This window comes from Abrus precatorius, unplaced genomic scaffold (genome assembly GCF_003935025.1).
Source record: "Abrus precatorius isolate BTA unplaced genomic scaffold, Abrus_2018 Scaffold4, whole genome shotgun sequence".
Taxonomy (NCBI): domain Eukaryota; kingdom Viridiplantae; phylum Streptophyta; class Magnoliopsida; order Fabales; family Fabaceae; genus Abrus; species Abrus precatorius.
The window spans coordinates 14,409,565-14,425,659 of record NW_020874384.1 but is presented as its reverse complement, the minus strand read 5'-3'; the positions used below and the strand labels follow the sequence as shown (position 1 = coordinate 14,425,659).

Genomic DNA, 16,095 nt, shown 5'->3' with positions numbered 1-16,095 from the left:
GTCTTACCTACAACAGATATATGATTTTTGGCCTATCTCATTATTAGATTGTCTTTATAAGATTGTTTCCAAGCTTTTGGCAAACAGGTTGAAAGGAGTTTTGGATTCAATAATTTTAGAAGAACAATCAGCTTTTATCCCGAGAAGGAACATGTTAGATAGTGTATTTGTGGCTAATGAAGCAGTTGATTATGTGCGAAGGTATAACAAGATGTGTTTTGTGTTAAAGCTTGATTATGAGAAGACTTATGATTCAGTGGAGTGGGGATATCTTTTGTTTATTTTACGTAGCTTTGGATTTTCAGAAAAATGAGTCAGTTGGATGGAAGCTTGTGTGTGGGGGGGGGGTAGCTTATCAGCTTTAATTAATGATTGTCCTACATTAGAGGTTCATATTGAGCGGGGCTTAAAACAAGGGGATCCTCTTGCCCATTTTTCTTGTGGCAGCGGAAGGGTTAGAAGTTCTTATGCAGAAAGCAGTGACTTGTGGGTTGTTCTCTGGTGTGAAGATTGGGATAGGGGGACCAGATATTTCTTTGTTACAGTTTGCGGATGATACATTGATTATGAGAGAGGCTTCGGTTTAGAATTTATAGACTTTGAAAGCAGTATTGCGTAGCTTTGAATTAATGTCAGGTATGAAAATTAACTTTCATAAAAGTTGTGTATTGGAAATTAACATTGGTGATGACTTTGAAAACTTGGCTGCGGAGTTCCTACATTATTAGATTGGTAGTTTCCCATTAAAGTATCTCGGGTTACAGTTAGGTGTTAACCCAAGAAAGCCTAGTGCATGGAAGGGTGTGATAGAGGCTCTTAAAAAGAGGTTAGCGTCATGGAAGCATAAGTATTTATCGATTAGAGGCAGGGTGACATTGATTAATGTCGTTCTTAATTCTATGTCATTGCACTCGTTATCCTTTTTTAAGGTGCTGAAGTCGGTGATAAAAGAGATTGTCACTATCCAACGAAATTTTTTATGGAAGGGTGTTAAGGATGGATCTAACATTTCCTGGGTGAAATGGGAAATGATGTGGCCTGGGCATTAGGAATGTGTAGTGGTTTAACTGGGCGCTTCTTGGTAAATGATTGTGGCGAGATGTTAATTGTTCTAGTTCATTGTGGGTGTGAGTATTGAAATCTAGGTATGGAAGATTAGCTTTTTCTATTCAGCGTTCATCAGTCCACAACAGATGTTCTTTGTGATAACGTGATTTGCTGGAGGTTATTTATCAAGGAAATTCATAATTGGATAAGAAGTTTGATAAGAGTGTGGGTGTAGGTTTACACACTCTTTTTTGGAGAGATAAGTTGGTAGGCGGGGTGCGATTGTGTGAGGCATTTTCGCAATTGTTTGCGGTGGCGAGGAATGCTGAATCATGTGTATTGAAAAATGGTTTTCAAGCTTTAATCTTTTGTTGGAGCTCGTAGATAAAGTTTCTATTAAGTTACTATAAGAAGGTAAATGGGTATGGAAGGCAGATTCTTCATATTGTTATTCAGTGCAATTTATATATTCATGACTGTTTGAACTTTTTGGTGGTCCTAATAGTGTAGATCAGTGTACGACAGATGCCTTACAAAAGCTATAGAGATGAAAGGTCTCTCTTAAGTGTCTGGTATTTTTTTGGCAATTGTTGTTAAATGCACTTCCTTGTAAATGTTTGCTGATTGATCGTGGTGTTTAAATTGATGATATAACTTGTTGCTTCTGTCATGATTTGAAGGAACTTTCAACTTATTTATTTTTAACGTGCTTAGTTTCATCTCAAATCTGATACTTTACTGCGCGTTGGCTTAGATTCTCACTAGTTTTGCCTTCAGATGTATCGACTCACTTGCTTTCTTGGGTTGGTGTTGGTTATAGTAAAAGAGAAGGGATATGCTTATTAATTATTTGGGTAAGTACAATGTGGTCTTTGTGGTTACATAGAAATAAAATTTTGTTTTCCAATGATATTTTGGATAAAAGGAAAGTCCTAGATTCTATTATTCTGAGGTTCTGGAAATGGCTATCACTTGTTAGTAAGTGAAAAATTATTTTGTTAGCTGATTGATATTTCAATCTACGAAATTGCATCCGTTTTAAGTTTATATAAATATATTTTTGTTTTTTATTTCTTTGAGTAAGTAATTTTTTTTTTCTGTGTATATGAGTTTTGAGTTCCTCAAAATAATATATATTTTACCTATAAAATATATATATATATATATATTATGAATATGTTAGATGTTAGAGTAAGGTTTCCATTATTAGTTTAAATTAATAACTAATATTTATATTAATCATTTAAATCTTGTTAGATAAATATTATACGTTAGTTACTTTTTTAGTTTTTTTACTTTGGATTATATACGATCTTATTTTTTTAAATTTTTTTAGAGTTATATAAATATTTATTTAAATATTATATAAATTTAATATTTTTATTATTTTTTGTTAAATTTTTCAATTTTAAATTTTTTTGGAGTTCATAATAAAATTGGACCATGAAATAGTTTTAGTAGTTTGGAACAAAAGAAAATTAATAGAAGTTTGATAAAACGTTAAATTATTTTATACGATGTGATATCAAAGTATAAAGAGATTTTTTTTTATTTTTATAAAATTAATATTTTAGTCTATTAATTTTGAGTGAGAAATAATATAATTAATTTAATTTAATATATTTTTAGTACAAATTTAAGCATTTTAGGTAAAAAAATATTTAATTTAAATGAAATTGAGAAATTAAAATTATACGTAATTTAAATTAAAATACAAAGTGTTCATGAAATACATAAATCCTGGAACATGAACGAGTTGGTGTGTATATATATATATATATATATATATATATAATGCATTTGAATAATTTCATTTAGTTCAATCCTAATGTTTAGATATGTAGTAATCATCCACTAATTCAAAATCCGTGGATCATACACAATAGAGTCTGCAATATTCAACTTTATAACTAATAAGTGCAAATTTTTAGATCTCGTTGGGAGCATTATTTTCAACGCCTAAAGCAAGTTGTATGAGTATTATCAAAATAAATACTTAATTCATTAAGATAAATAAAATTAGTTTTATTTCATAATGTTTTATTTTAAAACTACTTATAATATTAATTAATACTGTATATAAAATAAAAAAATATGTTCACTAAGAGTGATTAGTTTGATAAACAAAATTCATAATAAATTAGTGAAAATTATAAATTAATTAATATATATTAAAAAAATTATTTTGTATAATTTGTATTAAAAAATTTAATATTAATTTCTTATAAATAAGATCAAAAGTAATATACGAAAAAGTACTCTACTTTTTAAAAAAATTGACAATGAATATGTTAAAAATTACTAGTAACGCATGTTTTTCAATAATATATATCAGTGATATTTATTCTATATGTACGTGTCTTACAGGTAGACTAATTTTATTTTAATTTCTTAAATTATAACTGTGAATTACTTTAATTTATAACCTTACAAATTCTTCATTTTAATTATTGACTTTATAAGATAAGATTTATTTTAGTAATTTAATTCATACAAAATAATAATAAAAATTAAATAAACAAATGAATGGTATTTTAAAAAATTAAAAATTTATAAAATAAAAAATTAAAGTGACTAATGCTTCCAATTTTAAAGACTCAATTAAGAGTTTACTTCTTAATAAAAAACGAAGTCGCGTTATATCTCTAACATCTTTCATTTTATTCCAAATATCTCTCTATCCAAAGCTATGGGAAATGTCCTCAACGAAGCAGAAACAGAGCGTCCACTGATACAGTCAACGCCACCCTCTCTCTCTCTGTTCCAACGAACATGTTCCGAATCCAGGAAACTCTGCCACATAGCTGCACCCTCCATCTTCAGCCGCCTCGCCATGTTCTCCATCACCGTCGTCACCCAGTCCTTCGCCGGCCACCTCGGTGACCTCGATCTCGCCGCCATCTCCATTGCCTGCACCGTTCTCATCTCCATTACCTTCGGCTTCTTGGTAAACAATAGAATATTAGTTACCACTTCTCTTTTGCTATTTTCCATTTCAGGAATGCTACCATTATATTTTAGTCAACGTTCTTGAACACATTTCACATTACTACTCTTATTTTTTGAAAGTTAAAACTTTAAACAATATTTTAAATAATAATTAATTGATAAAAATAAATAGTTTGATATTTTAAATAATAATCAATCAAAAAAGTGCCTCTTTACCAAAAAAAATTAATAAAAAGTGTCAACGTTAATGGCATTTTTCTTTTCCCCTTTTAGCTGGGTATGGCGAGTGCGCTTGAGACACTCTGCGGGCAAGCTTACGGCGCGGGACAGCAGCACATGTTGGGCATTTACTTACAACGTTCGTGGGTGGTTCTATTTATGTCATCCGTTTTAATGTTGCCCATGTTCTTGTTCGCCACGCCTCTATTGAAGTTCATAGGACAACCCGATGCGGTGGCGGAGCAAGCGGGTGTGGTGGCCTTTTGGTTGATACCGTTTCACTTGAGCTTCCCGTTTCAGTTCACGCTGCAGAGGTTCTTGCAGTGCCAGCTGAAGACCGCTATCATAGCCTGGGTTTCTGGGGGAGCTCTTGCCATCCATGTGCTAGTGAGTTGGGTTTTTGTCGAGAAGATGAGAATTGGGATTGTTGGAACTGCACTAACCATTGGTTTCTCCTGGTGGCTCTCGGTTTTGGGATTGCTTGGGTATACCATCTTTGGTGGGTGTCCTCATTCTTGGACTGGTTTTTCTGCTGAAGCTTTTGTTGGCCTGTGGGAGTTCTTCAAACTCTCTTTCGCTTCTGGGGTCATGGTTGCGTTAGTGTCATTGTATATGTTATATGTTATCTGCCACTTAGTTATACATAGTTCCTTAACTTTGAGATTAATGTGATTCTTAGAATGGCGTATTAATGTAATATTGCAGGTTAGAGAACTTTTATTACAGACTTTTGCTTATAGTGTCTGGGTATATGCACAACACTGAGATTGCGATCGATGCTCTTTCCGTCTGGTAATTTTTTCTCTTTTAACCGTATTTTAATTGCACTGTGCATTGGATACACTTATTGGATTTTTGTTGAATTAAATTCTTACCTGGCATGGCAGTGTAACTATATATGGTTGGGAATCAATGATACCGCTTGCATTTTTGGCTGCAACCGGGTATGTCACTGGTTGTAAGTTTTCCTTTATTTCTCTCTTAAAATGTGGTAACTATGGATTGCTAGTTAGGAGAAAACTTTTTTTTTTCTTGGTAACAACGGAGGCTAAAGTCCTAAAAGAAAAAGATTACAGATGGATACAACGGGTGTAGGAACACCCATTACATCATGAAGCAATAGTTGCTCTAGTTCTGTTGGAGATTGAGAATAAACTAATAGCACTAAGTTATGATTGCAAGCCATATTAGCAAACGTATCAGTACAAAGGTTGGCCTCCCTGTAGATGTGGGTAACTTCAATCTGCCAATCTAACTCAAGAAAGTCTCTTATCCTTTTGACTACCTTGATAGCTCCCTTCTTCATTGCTTATAATGACTTTAGTTACCACCAAAGAATCTAATTGCAACTTAATGCGTTTGAATCCTAGTCTCCAAGCAATATTCAAACCCTCCAAGACTAGACTCCTCGTTAGCTAGATTGAGACATTAGTTAGTTGAGCGGTACAGTTTGGGGGTCCCAAGAGTTGCGTATTATATGATGTACTAATAGTCAAATTGAATTAGTCTTCTGAATCAGAACCCGTGAATAAATACAAAACCATCCTTGCGCAGTCGTGTTGATTGATTATGACGAGACAGAAAGTACAATGGTAATATCTAGAACTTCAATTTGCTTTTTGAGAGTGTTGCGAAGATGTGATTGGAGATAATTGTATATACCAGTGGTGGTGCGGCAGTTGAATACGTACTGTTTTTATCTCGTTTTGTTATGTATTAGAATTTTGATTGGGTTTCGATTCAAGCTTAGGAAGAGAGTAAACCGCAAGGATGAGTGATCTGTTTATTTTATACAAACTTGACAATTTAGAGTTAGGATGAGTCATCTTGTTGTTCAACAAATACCAAAAATAAAATAAGATAGGATAAATTATCCTATCTTGACTACCAAACAGGTCCTTATAGTCATCTTATACACTTTAATTGATTGCTAACTCATTAATATAGGTGAGGCTTTTTATTATCTAACTCTCCCTCAAGTTAAATTATCTTTGGTCTAATTGCATTTTAACATCGCTAGACAGATTGACAGATCCTGCCTCAAGTTTAGTAAATTAAACATTCAGAATATTTAACAAGTATCTGAGGATTTTTCATGCTTCCAAAAATTACAACATCCTCCAAAGTTAATCAAAGGTTCAAAAGTATCTAAGAAAGTTGTCAAGCTTTCTCTTTCCAATATTTTAATCAGAAATCTACCTTATTTCCTTTAATTTCAATGGAACTTCTCAATAATCTACTGGCCTTATTGGAGTCAATATTGATCAATGCAAAGGTAAGCTGTAAAAGTACATGCTTTTATTCTTTGATGCAACATAAGCTAGTCGTCGTAACAGCCAACTAGTTTCTGCAAATAATATCAAACATGATATCTTCATTATCTATGTCTAAGCAAATAAGTAAAAATTTCATCTATTTCATGGAAAAAAAGAAGAGGAAAACACTCTGCCTGATTGCCTCAGCACAAAACAACTAAAATTTTCTCCATTTTATTCATCTAACATTCTTCAACACAGGGTGCGTGTAGCAAACGAGCTTGGCGCAGGCAATGCAGAAGGGGCAAAATTTGCCACTGTTGTTTCAGTGGTAAATACTGTGTTAGTGGGATTTATATTTTGGTTGATAATTGTGGTCTTCAATGAGCAGCTTGCGTTGATCTTTACGTCGAGCTCGTCTGTTATCCAAATGGTCAATGAGCTGGCAATCTTGTTAGCCTTTACTATCCTTCTTAATTGCATTCAACCAGTTCTTTCAGGTGAGTATCTAATAGTACACTTTATTAACACCCAACTCAACTTTGAATTTCTGAATTGGAGATACAATTTCTATCGTAGACATCTTTTGATTAAATAATAATTTTAAAAATTTAGTTTTTTATCGAGTAAGATTTGATTGTTGTTGTTTTCGTCCTAGTGCTGGTATCTATTGGATTTAAGGTATTTAATGAGAGAATCACGCCCACATATGATGCAGAGAATCATGCCCACATATGATGCACATCCAGCTCTATCCGCAACATATCAAGCGTGTAATTTGGAATGATTGTAATTGATCCCTTTATTTAATTGTTAGCATAAACTTAGGAACTGATATCTGTCGTTTCCTCATTTAGCTAGTTGTCAGTTTTGTTAGTACCTTTGTGAATTGTATGTATAAATATATGTATCAGCATTGAATAAAAACAACACACAGAATATACATTCTTTTTAGCAGTATTAGAGAATAATAACAAATATTCAGATTAAATATGCAAATTCTATTTAACCTGTTAGTCAGTTCGTTTATTTCCACTTAGGTAGTTAAACTTCCCTTTTTCATATATGCAGCTGTATATATACAAATATACTCTCCGATTCTATTTGAATGCAACAATAATACACACGATATTCAGCTTCAATACAGAAATATGACTTTCTCTTTCTTTCCAAAACAGGGGTAGCAGTTGGATGTGGTTCGCAAGCTGTGGTGGCTTATATAAACGTTGGTAGTTACTACTTGGTTGGAATACCTCTCGGGATTCTCCTAGGCTCGTTGCTACCTTCGGGTATTGTTGTAAGTGTACCTGTAATGCTGCACAGAACTGAATATTCTACTCGGTAACTGCTAACCAGTACCTTCAAAATACTGTTTAAAATTTTAAATAAAAAATTAGTATAAAAAACTTAATAACTGTTGGTATAACAGGGCCGAGGTTATTTGATACCTCTGATCCTAGGATAAAGTCGAAGGAGTGTTGATACCCTGGTCTAAGAATGTGGACAAGGGGTATTCGGTTTTTTTTTGGGAGAAAACTGAATAATGCCTATCCGGTACAGTTATTTTAAGATTTTTGAACGGTGATGATATATTTATTCTACGTGCAGGGTATGTGGACTGGAATGATGAGTGGAACGGTGGTTCAAACATTGATCTTGACTTTGATCACGATGAGATATGATTGGGACAAAGAGGTATGTTTTTCCACGCATAGCCTTTTATCACGGAAAGGAACCGTTTTGTTTTATTTTCTTTGGATTCGTTCTTCATCCATTTAAATTAAATTGTAAGACATCATTTTTTCAATCACATATCTAGTTCTGTTCTTTACTTAAAAGTACACACAGTCTATTATATACCACTGTTGAAGTGACATATAGTGTTCTTGTGACCGTAGAAACTGGTAACAGCCGTGTGGTTACTTGTTGGTAGGTACGAAAAGCCCAGGTTCTTATTATAGAGGAGGCATCGCCCAACAGATAACAACGGTGAAATTCGTATTTACTGAAAATATTACTCTGTTTAATGTATTTTTATCCTTTGCCTCTTAAAACACCACCTCAATCACACAATTATGATGCTTTCCCTATCAATTTTTTATCCCTTGAAATGTATTTTTAATGGCTGAAACGGGATGTACTGATATGGTTCGCATTTTGCTTTTTCTTTTCCCGTATGTATCTATTTTATTTCTAAAATTATGATTCGCGATTTTATAAATAAAGTGTTTATCAAATTTAACTTTTGTGATGCAGTAACTGAATATATTGTTTATTAAAATTATGATTCAACTCAAAGCACTAGTATAAAAAAAATTCTTTTACATCAGTTAAAAATTACTTTTAACTTAAGCTGATGAACCCACACAAACGATGAAGAAAATGTTCTTTCCTTTCATTAATGTTAATCGGTGTTCCTCATATAGTTTAACAATATTTATTAATGTTAATAGTCTTAATATTTGTTTTTTTACACGTTAATATTTATTCAATATTTAATTTTTGTTAAATTTATAAATAAAAAATATGTAATGTTCTTTGTTAAGGTTTATCAATATTTAGTGTTTGTGTCAATTTTTTGTTGATATTTATTGATAGTTTTTAAATAAAAAAATATTCTATGTTTGTTAATAAAAAATATATAACGTTCGTCAATGAAAAAGTAAAGATAGAGAATCGAGCTAAGTAAAATAATTGATATACCTGTATAAAAAATTGTGTTTGCTAATGACGGAGGACAACAAAAAATGAAGCAAAAATCTTACCAAAAATTTGAAAATGTCAGTAAAAATTTGGATTCTTTGACTTTAATTTATGCTATTTCATCGTCATGTGCCTTTAAAATATTTTATTTTGAATTAGTTTTATATCTTTTTTAGAAATAACTATGGTAAAAAGTATTTTTTTACGCTAATTTTTTTGAAATCAATGTGAAAAAAGCCTTTCTATATTCAGTGTTCTTAGAATCGATATAAAAAATTCTTTCTACATCAATTAATGCAGAAAGTACAAAGTACACGAAAATGAAATATTTTTATTTTGAATTAATTTTACATTAATTTCAAAAATAATTAATATAAAAAATTTTAAAATTTTAGTCATAAATTTTGAATCAATATAACTTTTAGTACAAATCTACGATTTATAAATATTATATATCTATTTTATATAATTTTTTTAGATTTATCCAACTCAAAACTTTCATAAGAGAGAAGTTTGCACAATTTTTTTTTCAAAATTTCAATATTTTCTCTATTTTTCTATTTGCTCCACTTTCTATTTCAAATAAAAAACAACTAATGACAAAAATATGTTCTGTATCAGTTATTTTTACAACTGATATTAAAAAGTTTCTATTAATTTTAAAAAAATTACTGCATTTTAATTAAATTGGTTACTTGTTAATTAATGTAAAAACATATTGTAGAAAGTCTTTTTATAACAGTGAAGTGATATATATTGTTAATTGAATATATGATATATTGATTTATGCCAACAAAGTTTTAGAAAAAAAATAAATATAATAAATAATAATAAATTTAGATTGATATATTAAATATAAAATAAAATAAATATTTTATTTTTATTATAGCTTATTTTTATTTAAATTTTATATCATATTATTTCGTATTTTATCGTCTCCACTGGCCCTTGGACACAACATCTGGAGAACAAGAGAGGGTAGAATCTATTATACACTTTTGTTCTCAAATTTTCATGTCGTTTTTATTATACTAATGATCACTAATTATGTGGGTCTCAAAACAAGTATTTAGTATATGAATAAAATAATTCATACCAACTTTAAAGCTGATTAAGTTTTAACTTCCACTTATCTTCTTGAAGATCTCACAATCAAGTATTAATTACTTGCGATTCAAAGCAATTAAACAAATACAAAATTGCACATCACGTGCTAATTTAGAAAGATAAAAAATATATATAATTAAAACTAAAATAAAAAGCTACCGAAATTATATTCATGAATAATCACGAAAATGGATTTAAGTGATATGGGGAGAATGAATAATTTAAATTGGGAAAGTAAACTGCACACTTGACATTTGTCTTACATGCAATGAGTGTCGCCTTGATACATATGAGGAGGAAGCATATTAAAATATAAATAAATATGAATCATATCATATAAAAAAATATCAAAAACATTAGATGGCAGGCATAGGTGGGAACAGTTTTGAAGGGAGGCGTAACCACACACGTGGGATATAACAATGAGCAATCCAATTTGGAGATGAGGATCGTTATTTTCTTTATGTTTATAGAAGCGTAAACCACGTCGCCGATAAAGTCCCTTTCACTCAAGATTCTATTCTTCTCAAGCCATGGGGAGCCTAGAGAGAGACCATGAACATGCCAATAATCTCACCCAATCCCTCTTACCTAAAGACCTTCCGATTCAATCTCAAGATGAACAACCCTTTCGCAACAAGCTCTGGGTTGAAACCAAAAAGCTATGGCTCATTGTCGGCCCCTCTATCTTCAGCCGCATCGCTGCATTCACCATGAACGTCGTAACCCAAGCCTTCGCCGGTCACCTCGGTGAAGTTCAACTCGCTTCCATCTCTATTGCTAACACCGTCATCGTTGGCTTCAATTTCGGCCTTCTAGTAAGTCCTCTCTCTATTTAGTTCCAATTTTGTTAATTCTTTTTTTTTTTTAATTCAGTTTTATTCTTGAAAATAATAAAACTATGAAACATGAGATACTTTAAGTATTTGAAAAATATATATTTATTATATTTTTTTCAGAAGTCAAATCGAGTCCAACAAATTGGATTCCCCATTTTTTAACAGCAAATATTTTGATTTGTGTGTTGTGGTTGAGAATAGTTGGGGATGGCGAGCGCGTTGGAGACACTGTGCGGGCAAGCGTTTGGGGCGAAGAGATACCACATGATGGGTATATACATGCAGAGGTCATGGATTGTTCTGTTCATGTGCTGTTTCTTGTTGTTGCCGTTTTACGTCTTCGCCACCCCGCTTCTGAAATTCCTTGGCCAACCAGATGACGTGGCAGAGTGGAGTGGGGTTGTGGCAGTTTGGCTCATTCCTCTGCACTTCAGTTTCGCTTTTCAATTCCCTCTGCAGAGGTTTCTTCAGTGCCAGCTCAAAACCGCTGTTATTGCTTGGGTTTCGTTGCTGGGCTTGGTGGTTAATGTTGTCACCAGCTGGCTCTTGATGTATGTGTGGGATTTTGGACTTTATGGTGCGGCTATTGCTTTGGACCTTTCGTGGTGGGTTTTGGTGTTTGGTATGTATGCTTACACTGCCTATGGTGGATGCCCTTTAACTTGGACTGGTTTTTCCATGGAAGCATTTTCTGGACTCTGGGAGTTCCTCAAACTCTCTGCTGCTTCTGGGGTCATGTTATGGTATTATGGTTTCTTTGTTTCTTGAGTTGTTCTCCCCCTTTAACGTTGTGCTAATTTACATGGCTGAATGCTGAATGTTGATGCAGCTTAGAAAACTGGTACTACAGGATATTGGTACTCATGACAGGCCAGTTGGAGAATGCCACTATTGCTGTCGATGCATTGTCAGTGTGGTAAGTAGTTTGAACTGGTTTGTCTATAATATTTTAAAGTTTTTTTGTTTTATTTTCTTTACTTTTACTTTCTTTAATATTTGTTTTATGTTTTTCTTTTGGGCTTATTTTCGTTATATTTCTCATCCTCCTCTACTGTAATAATTACAATATAACAAATGTTTTTTTTTTTATTATTGCATAGAAATTCTGCTCCTTATAATTTTATATCTTCCATTTGCGTCTAATTTACGCTTCATATGTTTGAAAAATTATATTTTTTTATAATTACGAGGAAAAATAAAATGCATATAAATTAAAACAACTGGCGCATTGAAAAATATTGCTATAAAAATATATCATAAAAAAGTGTAAAAATAACTTATTTTCTTTTTTTAATGAATTTTAACTATACGGTTGCTTTGGATTTGGTTTTGCAGTATGACAATAAACGGATGGGAGATGATGATTCCTCTGGCATTCTTCGCCGGTGTTGGGTAAGTTGTTGAGTTCTTTTTTTCCCTCTTTTAATTAGAAGGTATTTTATTTATTTTTAAAATTAAAAGTTATTATTTTTGGTTTATAATTTAAATTTGTTTATGAACTAGTTAAAAGGTTTATTTTAATAATTAATTAAATTTATAATTAAATATTGTGATAAATTTTATATAATATAAAATCTATGTTTAGATATGTTAAGTGACTTGTAGTTTTAAAATAATTATTATATATAAATTGTTTGCAAAAATTATTTTTTTGTGGTGAAATTAAAAATAAATTATATGTATTAATTTTGTATTTAAATAATTAATTACTGAATATAAACCCTAGAAAACTAGACATGTGGAGAATTACCTCTCTTTATAGATGATATTTGTGATTTAAATAAAAAATAAAAAGTTAACTTCAAATAAATAAATAATTTTTAATAATAAAATTTAAAGTTTTATTTATTAAAAATAAAAAACTATAATTTTTTAAGTTTCAAATAAAATTAAATGTTTTTTATAAAATTTTGAAAATAATTAATAAAATATTTCAATATAAACGCACACTCAATATAATATAATGATTATTTATTATAGACCAGAAAAGTGCGATTCTTATAGATAGATATACTGACATGCACTTTCTTCCCTCTCTCCCGAACTCTTGATTTATTGTGGACTAACTTTCCGTGTTTAAGTTGTCTGAGGAGGTGTAAAACCATCTTTCATGGAAAAATTCTCACAGATATCTGATATATCACTAGTCACCATCGTTTACATTCCCCTTACATTTCTTATATTATTTTTGCTTTAAAATATTATTTATTTAAATTTTATATGAGTTAAAAATTAAAAATAACTGACATCTTTTTCATTTTTTTGAAAACTGATGGTAAATAAAACATTTAAAAACTAACGAGTACTTTTTAAAATTGAAGTGTAAATATTTTTTGTATAAAGATTTGCGGGCAAAAAATTTCATGCAAAAAATTATGGCAATGACCTGGGTATTCTACTTCGACGAGTAACTTCATATTTATCTTTTATGTTTTCCTTTATCTCTTCTTTTTGGGCAAAAAGTTGGAATTGCATGGCGTGGCCAAGTAGATTTCCATTCCTTTTAGTATGGATGTGTTATATCCTAAAATATTTAAATAATATGTAAAATATATTATTTCATTTACACTTATCATTAGATATTATGAGGCAGGATCCTGGTTCTTGTGTCTTGTCAGTATGAATTGGATAAGAAAAGCATATAAATAGCATCTGCTTAATCATGGATTGACCTTTAATTTTCAAAGTCGTTTCTACCTTTTTCTATTACTTGACAAATGAAAAGAATAGTTACCTAACTTTGTATAGATAATAATGTCTTCCCCATAAATTAACGTGTGTTCGGTCAATTATATTTAAAAAAATGATTATTTATTGTTAATATTGGTTTACAATAGTTTGCATATGTTCAATTATTATAATATGTATATATAAATTTTTAATTAACGGAAATTACAATATAGATGTGTGTTATTAATTTCATCGAATTGAACCATGCTTATGTTATTTACAGGGTAAGGGTGGCAAATGAGCTAGGAGCAGGCAACGGGAAAGCAGCAAAATTTGCAACTCAAGTATCAGTGGTACAATCAACAGTGATCGGGCTCATCTTCTGCGCTCTCATAATGATATTCCATGACCAGTTTGCATACATATTCACCACCAGTACTTCTGTACTTGAAGCTGTTGACGATATGGCATTACTGCTAGCGGTCACCATTCTTCTCAACAGTGTTCAACCCATTTTGTCAGGTAAATAATAATATCATCATCTCATTACATACAGGATCCTCCAAAAAAACTGGACGAAGAAATCTAATTAAAATTCCTAAATTAGGAACCCAACCTAACCCATTAAATTATTGAACTTTTATAGTAATTTAAAAAGATACGTACGGAATCTTAGTTTAAGTTGGTCCCCTACTTCCCCAAGACTTACATGTGTGGTGTTCGGCTTATTAATTAATTTGTTATCTTGAAGTGTAATTGTCATCATCATATGTAATATAATATGTAGGAGTGGCTGTTGGTTCGGGATGGCAAGCATTCGTAGCATATATTAACATAGGATGCTACTACGTTATCGGGCTCCCACTCGGAATTCTCATGGGATGGGTCTTCAAAAGTGGTGTCACTGTACGTATATTCTATTACTTAATTACCACATCTAAACATTTGTGTTCATAATTAACATGATAATGGTGTTATTATGCATGTGGCAGGGCATCTGGGGGGGCATGATCTTTGGTGGAACCGCCATCCAAACGCTGATACTGATCATAGTAACTGCGCGATGTAACTGGGAAAAGGAGGTAGAGTTCAACATAAAAATAAACTAGTTCTTTCTAATCCTATACCCATGTTATCAGTATCGTGTGCTTATTCTTGTATTTTTGTTTTAATTAATTGCATTTGCAGGCCGAGAAAGCTTACTCTCGTGTCAATAAATGGTCAAAATCTAACTCCAATGGACAAGTGGAGACCTCCAATTAATATTCGATTTGGCCAATGCAATTTGCCCGTTCACCAGTCTGGGGTCTGTTGCTGGTGTTTTGCATGTATGTATTATTCTTTAAATTCACCCAAATTGTTAATCATATTAGCCCTGCTTAGAAATTCTTTAGTATAGATATGTTACCATATATACTTGTGTAGTAATTTAAACCCTGCATGGAAATTTATTATGTACAATTTAAACATATCCGATGAATTGAAGTTAATTTTTGTTATAAAAAGCGTGATTGACCGATCTCATCATTAAATCATTTTTTATTATCTTTTATCATTATGTATCTAAAATTTGTATATATTTATATTTTAAAAATATATTACATATTAAAATAAGGTAACATGATAAATTATTTAATAATTTTATTTTTATAAAATTTATTTATTTGGTTAAAATTTTTAAATGCAATAATTAAATTAATTAATTTAGCATTCGAATTGTTAAGAAATATGGAAGAGTTAATTTAATTAAAAGAAAATGAGTGGTGGATGAAATTAGTTGATTCGAGGTGATTCGGTTCATGCTTGGTAATCATTTTATCAAGAAATAATTGATTTTAAAACTCTTAAAAGAACTAGTAAGTAAAAGTAAATTTTCCTCTAAATCATTTTATCAACTACGTACATAATACGAGTGGGAAAGTAATTGATAATTAAACAAATAATAACATATTAATATATTTTTCTTATCAGTTTTTTGACGAATAACTAGAGTAAATATGAGTTTCGATTAGTTTTTTTTTTTTTTACAGGAATTGAAATATGATTTTTTTTCTTAATTTATTACAAACCACTTGCGAAACCTTGCACGCAAAATAAAATAAATGATTTCGTAATTACATTAATTAACAAGAAACTAAAGTTGATGTTAAATACAAAGTTTTGGTAATAATCGAAGTTGTTAACTCTTAAAAATGCTTCAACTTATATAGGAACTACTATCCAATTACTACTATTTTTTCTATCATTCAAAATTATTTCAATGAATGATGTTTTTCAACTTACCTAACAAGGGTGTTTAACAAAAG

General features: G+C 31.0%; 2 protein-coding genes across 4 annotated transcripts; both read left to right on the top strand.

Annotated features, from left to right (window-relative positions):
* The first annotated feature begins 3,736 nt into the window (after nucleotides 1-3,736).
* On the top strand, nucleotides 3,737-8,454 carry LOC113866169 (protein DETOXIFICATION 27-like). The gene is made up of 8 exons (XM_027501053.1): nucleotides 3,737-3,994; nucleotides 4,270-4,811; nucleotides 4,921-5,007; nucleotides 5,103-5,159; nucleotides 6,732-6,970; nucleotides 7,649-7,767; nucleotides 8,079-8,165; nucleotides 8,404-8,454. Exons 1-8 carry the CDS (start codon nucleotides 3,737-3,739, stop codon nucleotides 8,452-8,454), a joined length of 1,440 nt encoding a protein of 479 aa, XP_027356854.1.
* Nucleotides 4,006-15,322, top strand: LOC113864406 (protein DETOXIFICATION 27-like). 3 transcript variants are annotated; one of them, XM_027498066.1, is made up of 10 exons: nucleotides 4,006-4,012; nucleotides 6,342-6,351; nucleotides 10,757-11,098; nucleotides 11,321-11,862; nucleotides 11,949-12,035; nucleotides 12,455-12,511; nucleotides 14,073-14,311; nucleotides 14,577-14,695; nucleotides 14,782-14,871; nucleotides 14,978-15,322. In XM_027498066.1, exons 3-10 carry the CDS (start codon nucleotides 10,814-10,816, stop codon nucleotides 15,050-15,052), a joined length of 1,494 nt encoding a protein of 497 aa, XP_027353867.1. In that variant the 5' UTR covers nucleotides 4,006-4,012; nucleotides 6,342-6,351; nucleotides 10,757-10,813; the 3' UTR covers nucleotides 15,053-15,322. The 3 variants fall into 3 exon arrangements, with proteins under 3 accessions (XP_027353867.1, XP_027353866.1, XP_027353868.1); XM_027498065.1 differs by lacking the exons at nucleotides 4,006-4,012; nucleotides 6,342-6,351 and having other exon boundaries at nucleotides 10,627-11,098; XM_027498067.1 differs by lacking the exons at nucleotides 4,006-4,012; nucleotides 6,342-6,351 and having other exon boundaries at nucleotides 10,726-11,098; nucleotides 11,970-12,035; nucleotides 14,978-15,248.
* The last annotated feature ends 773 nt before the right edge of the window (nucleotides 15,323-16,095 follow it).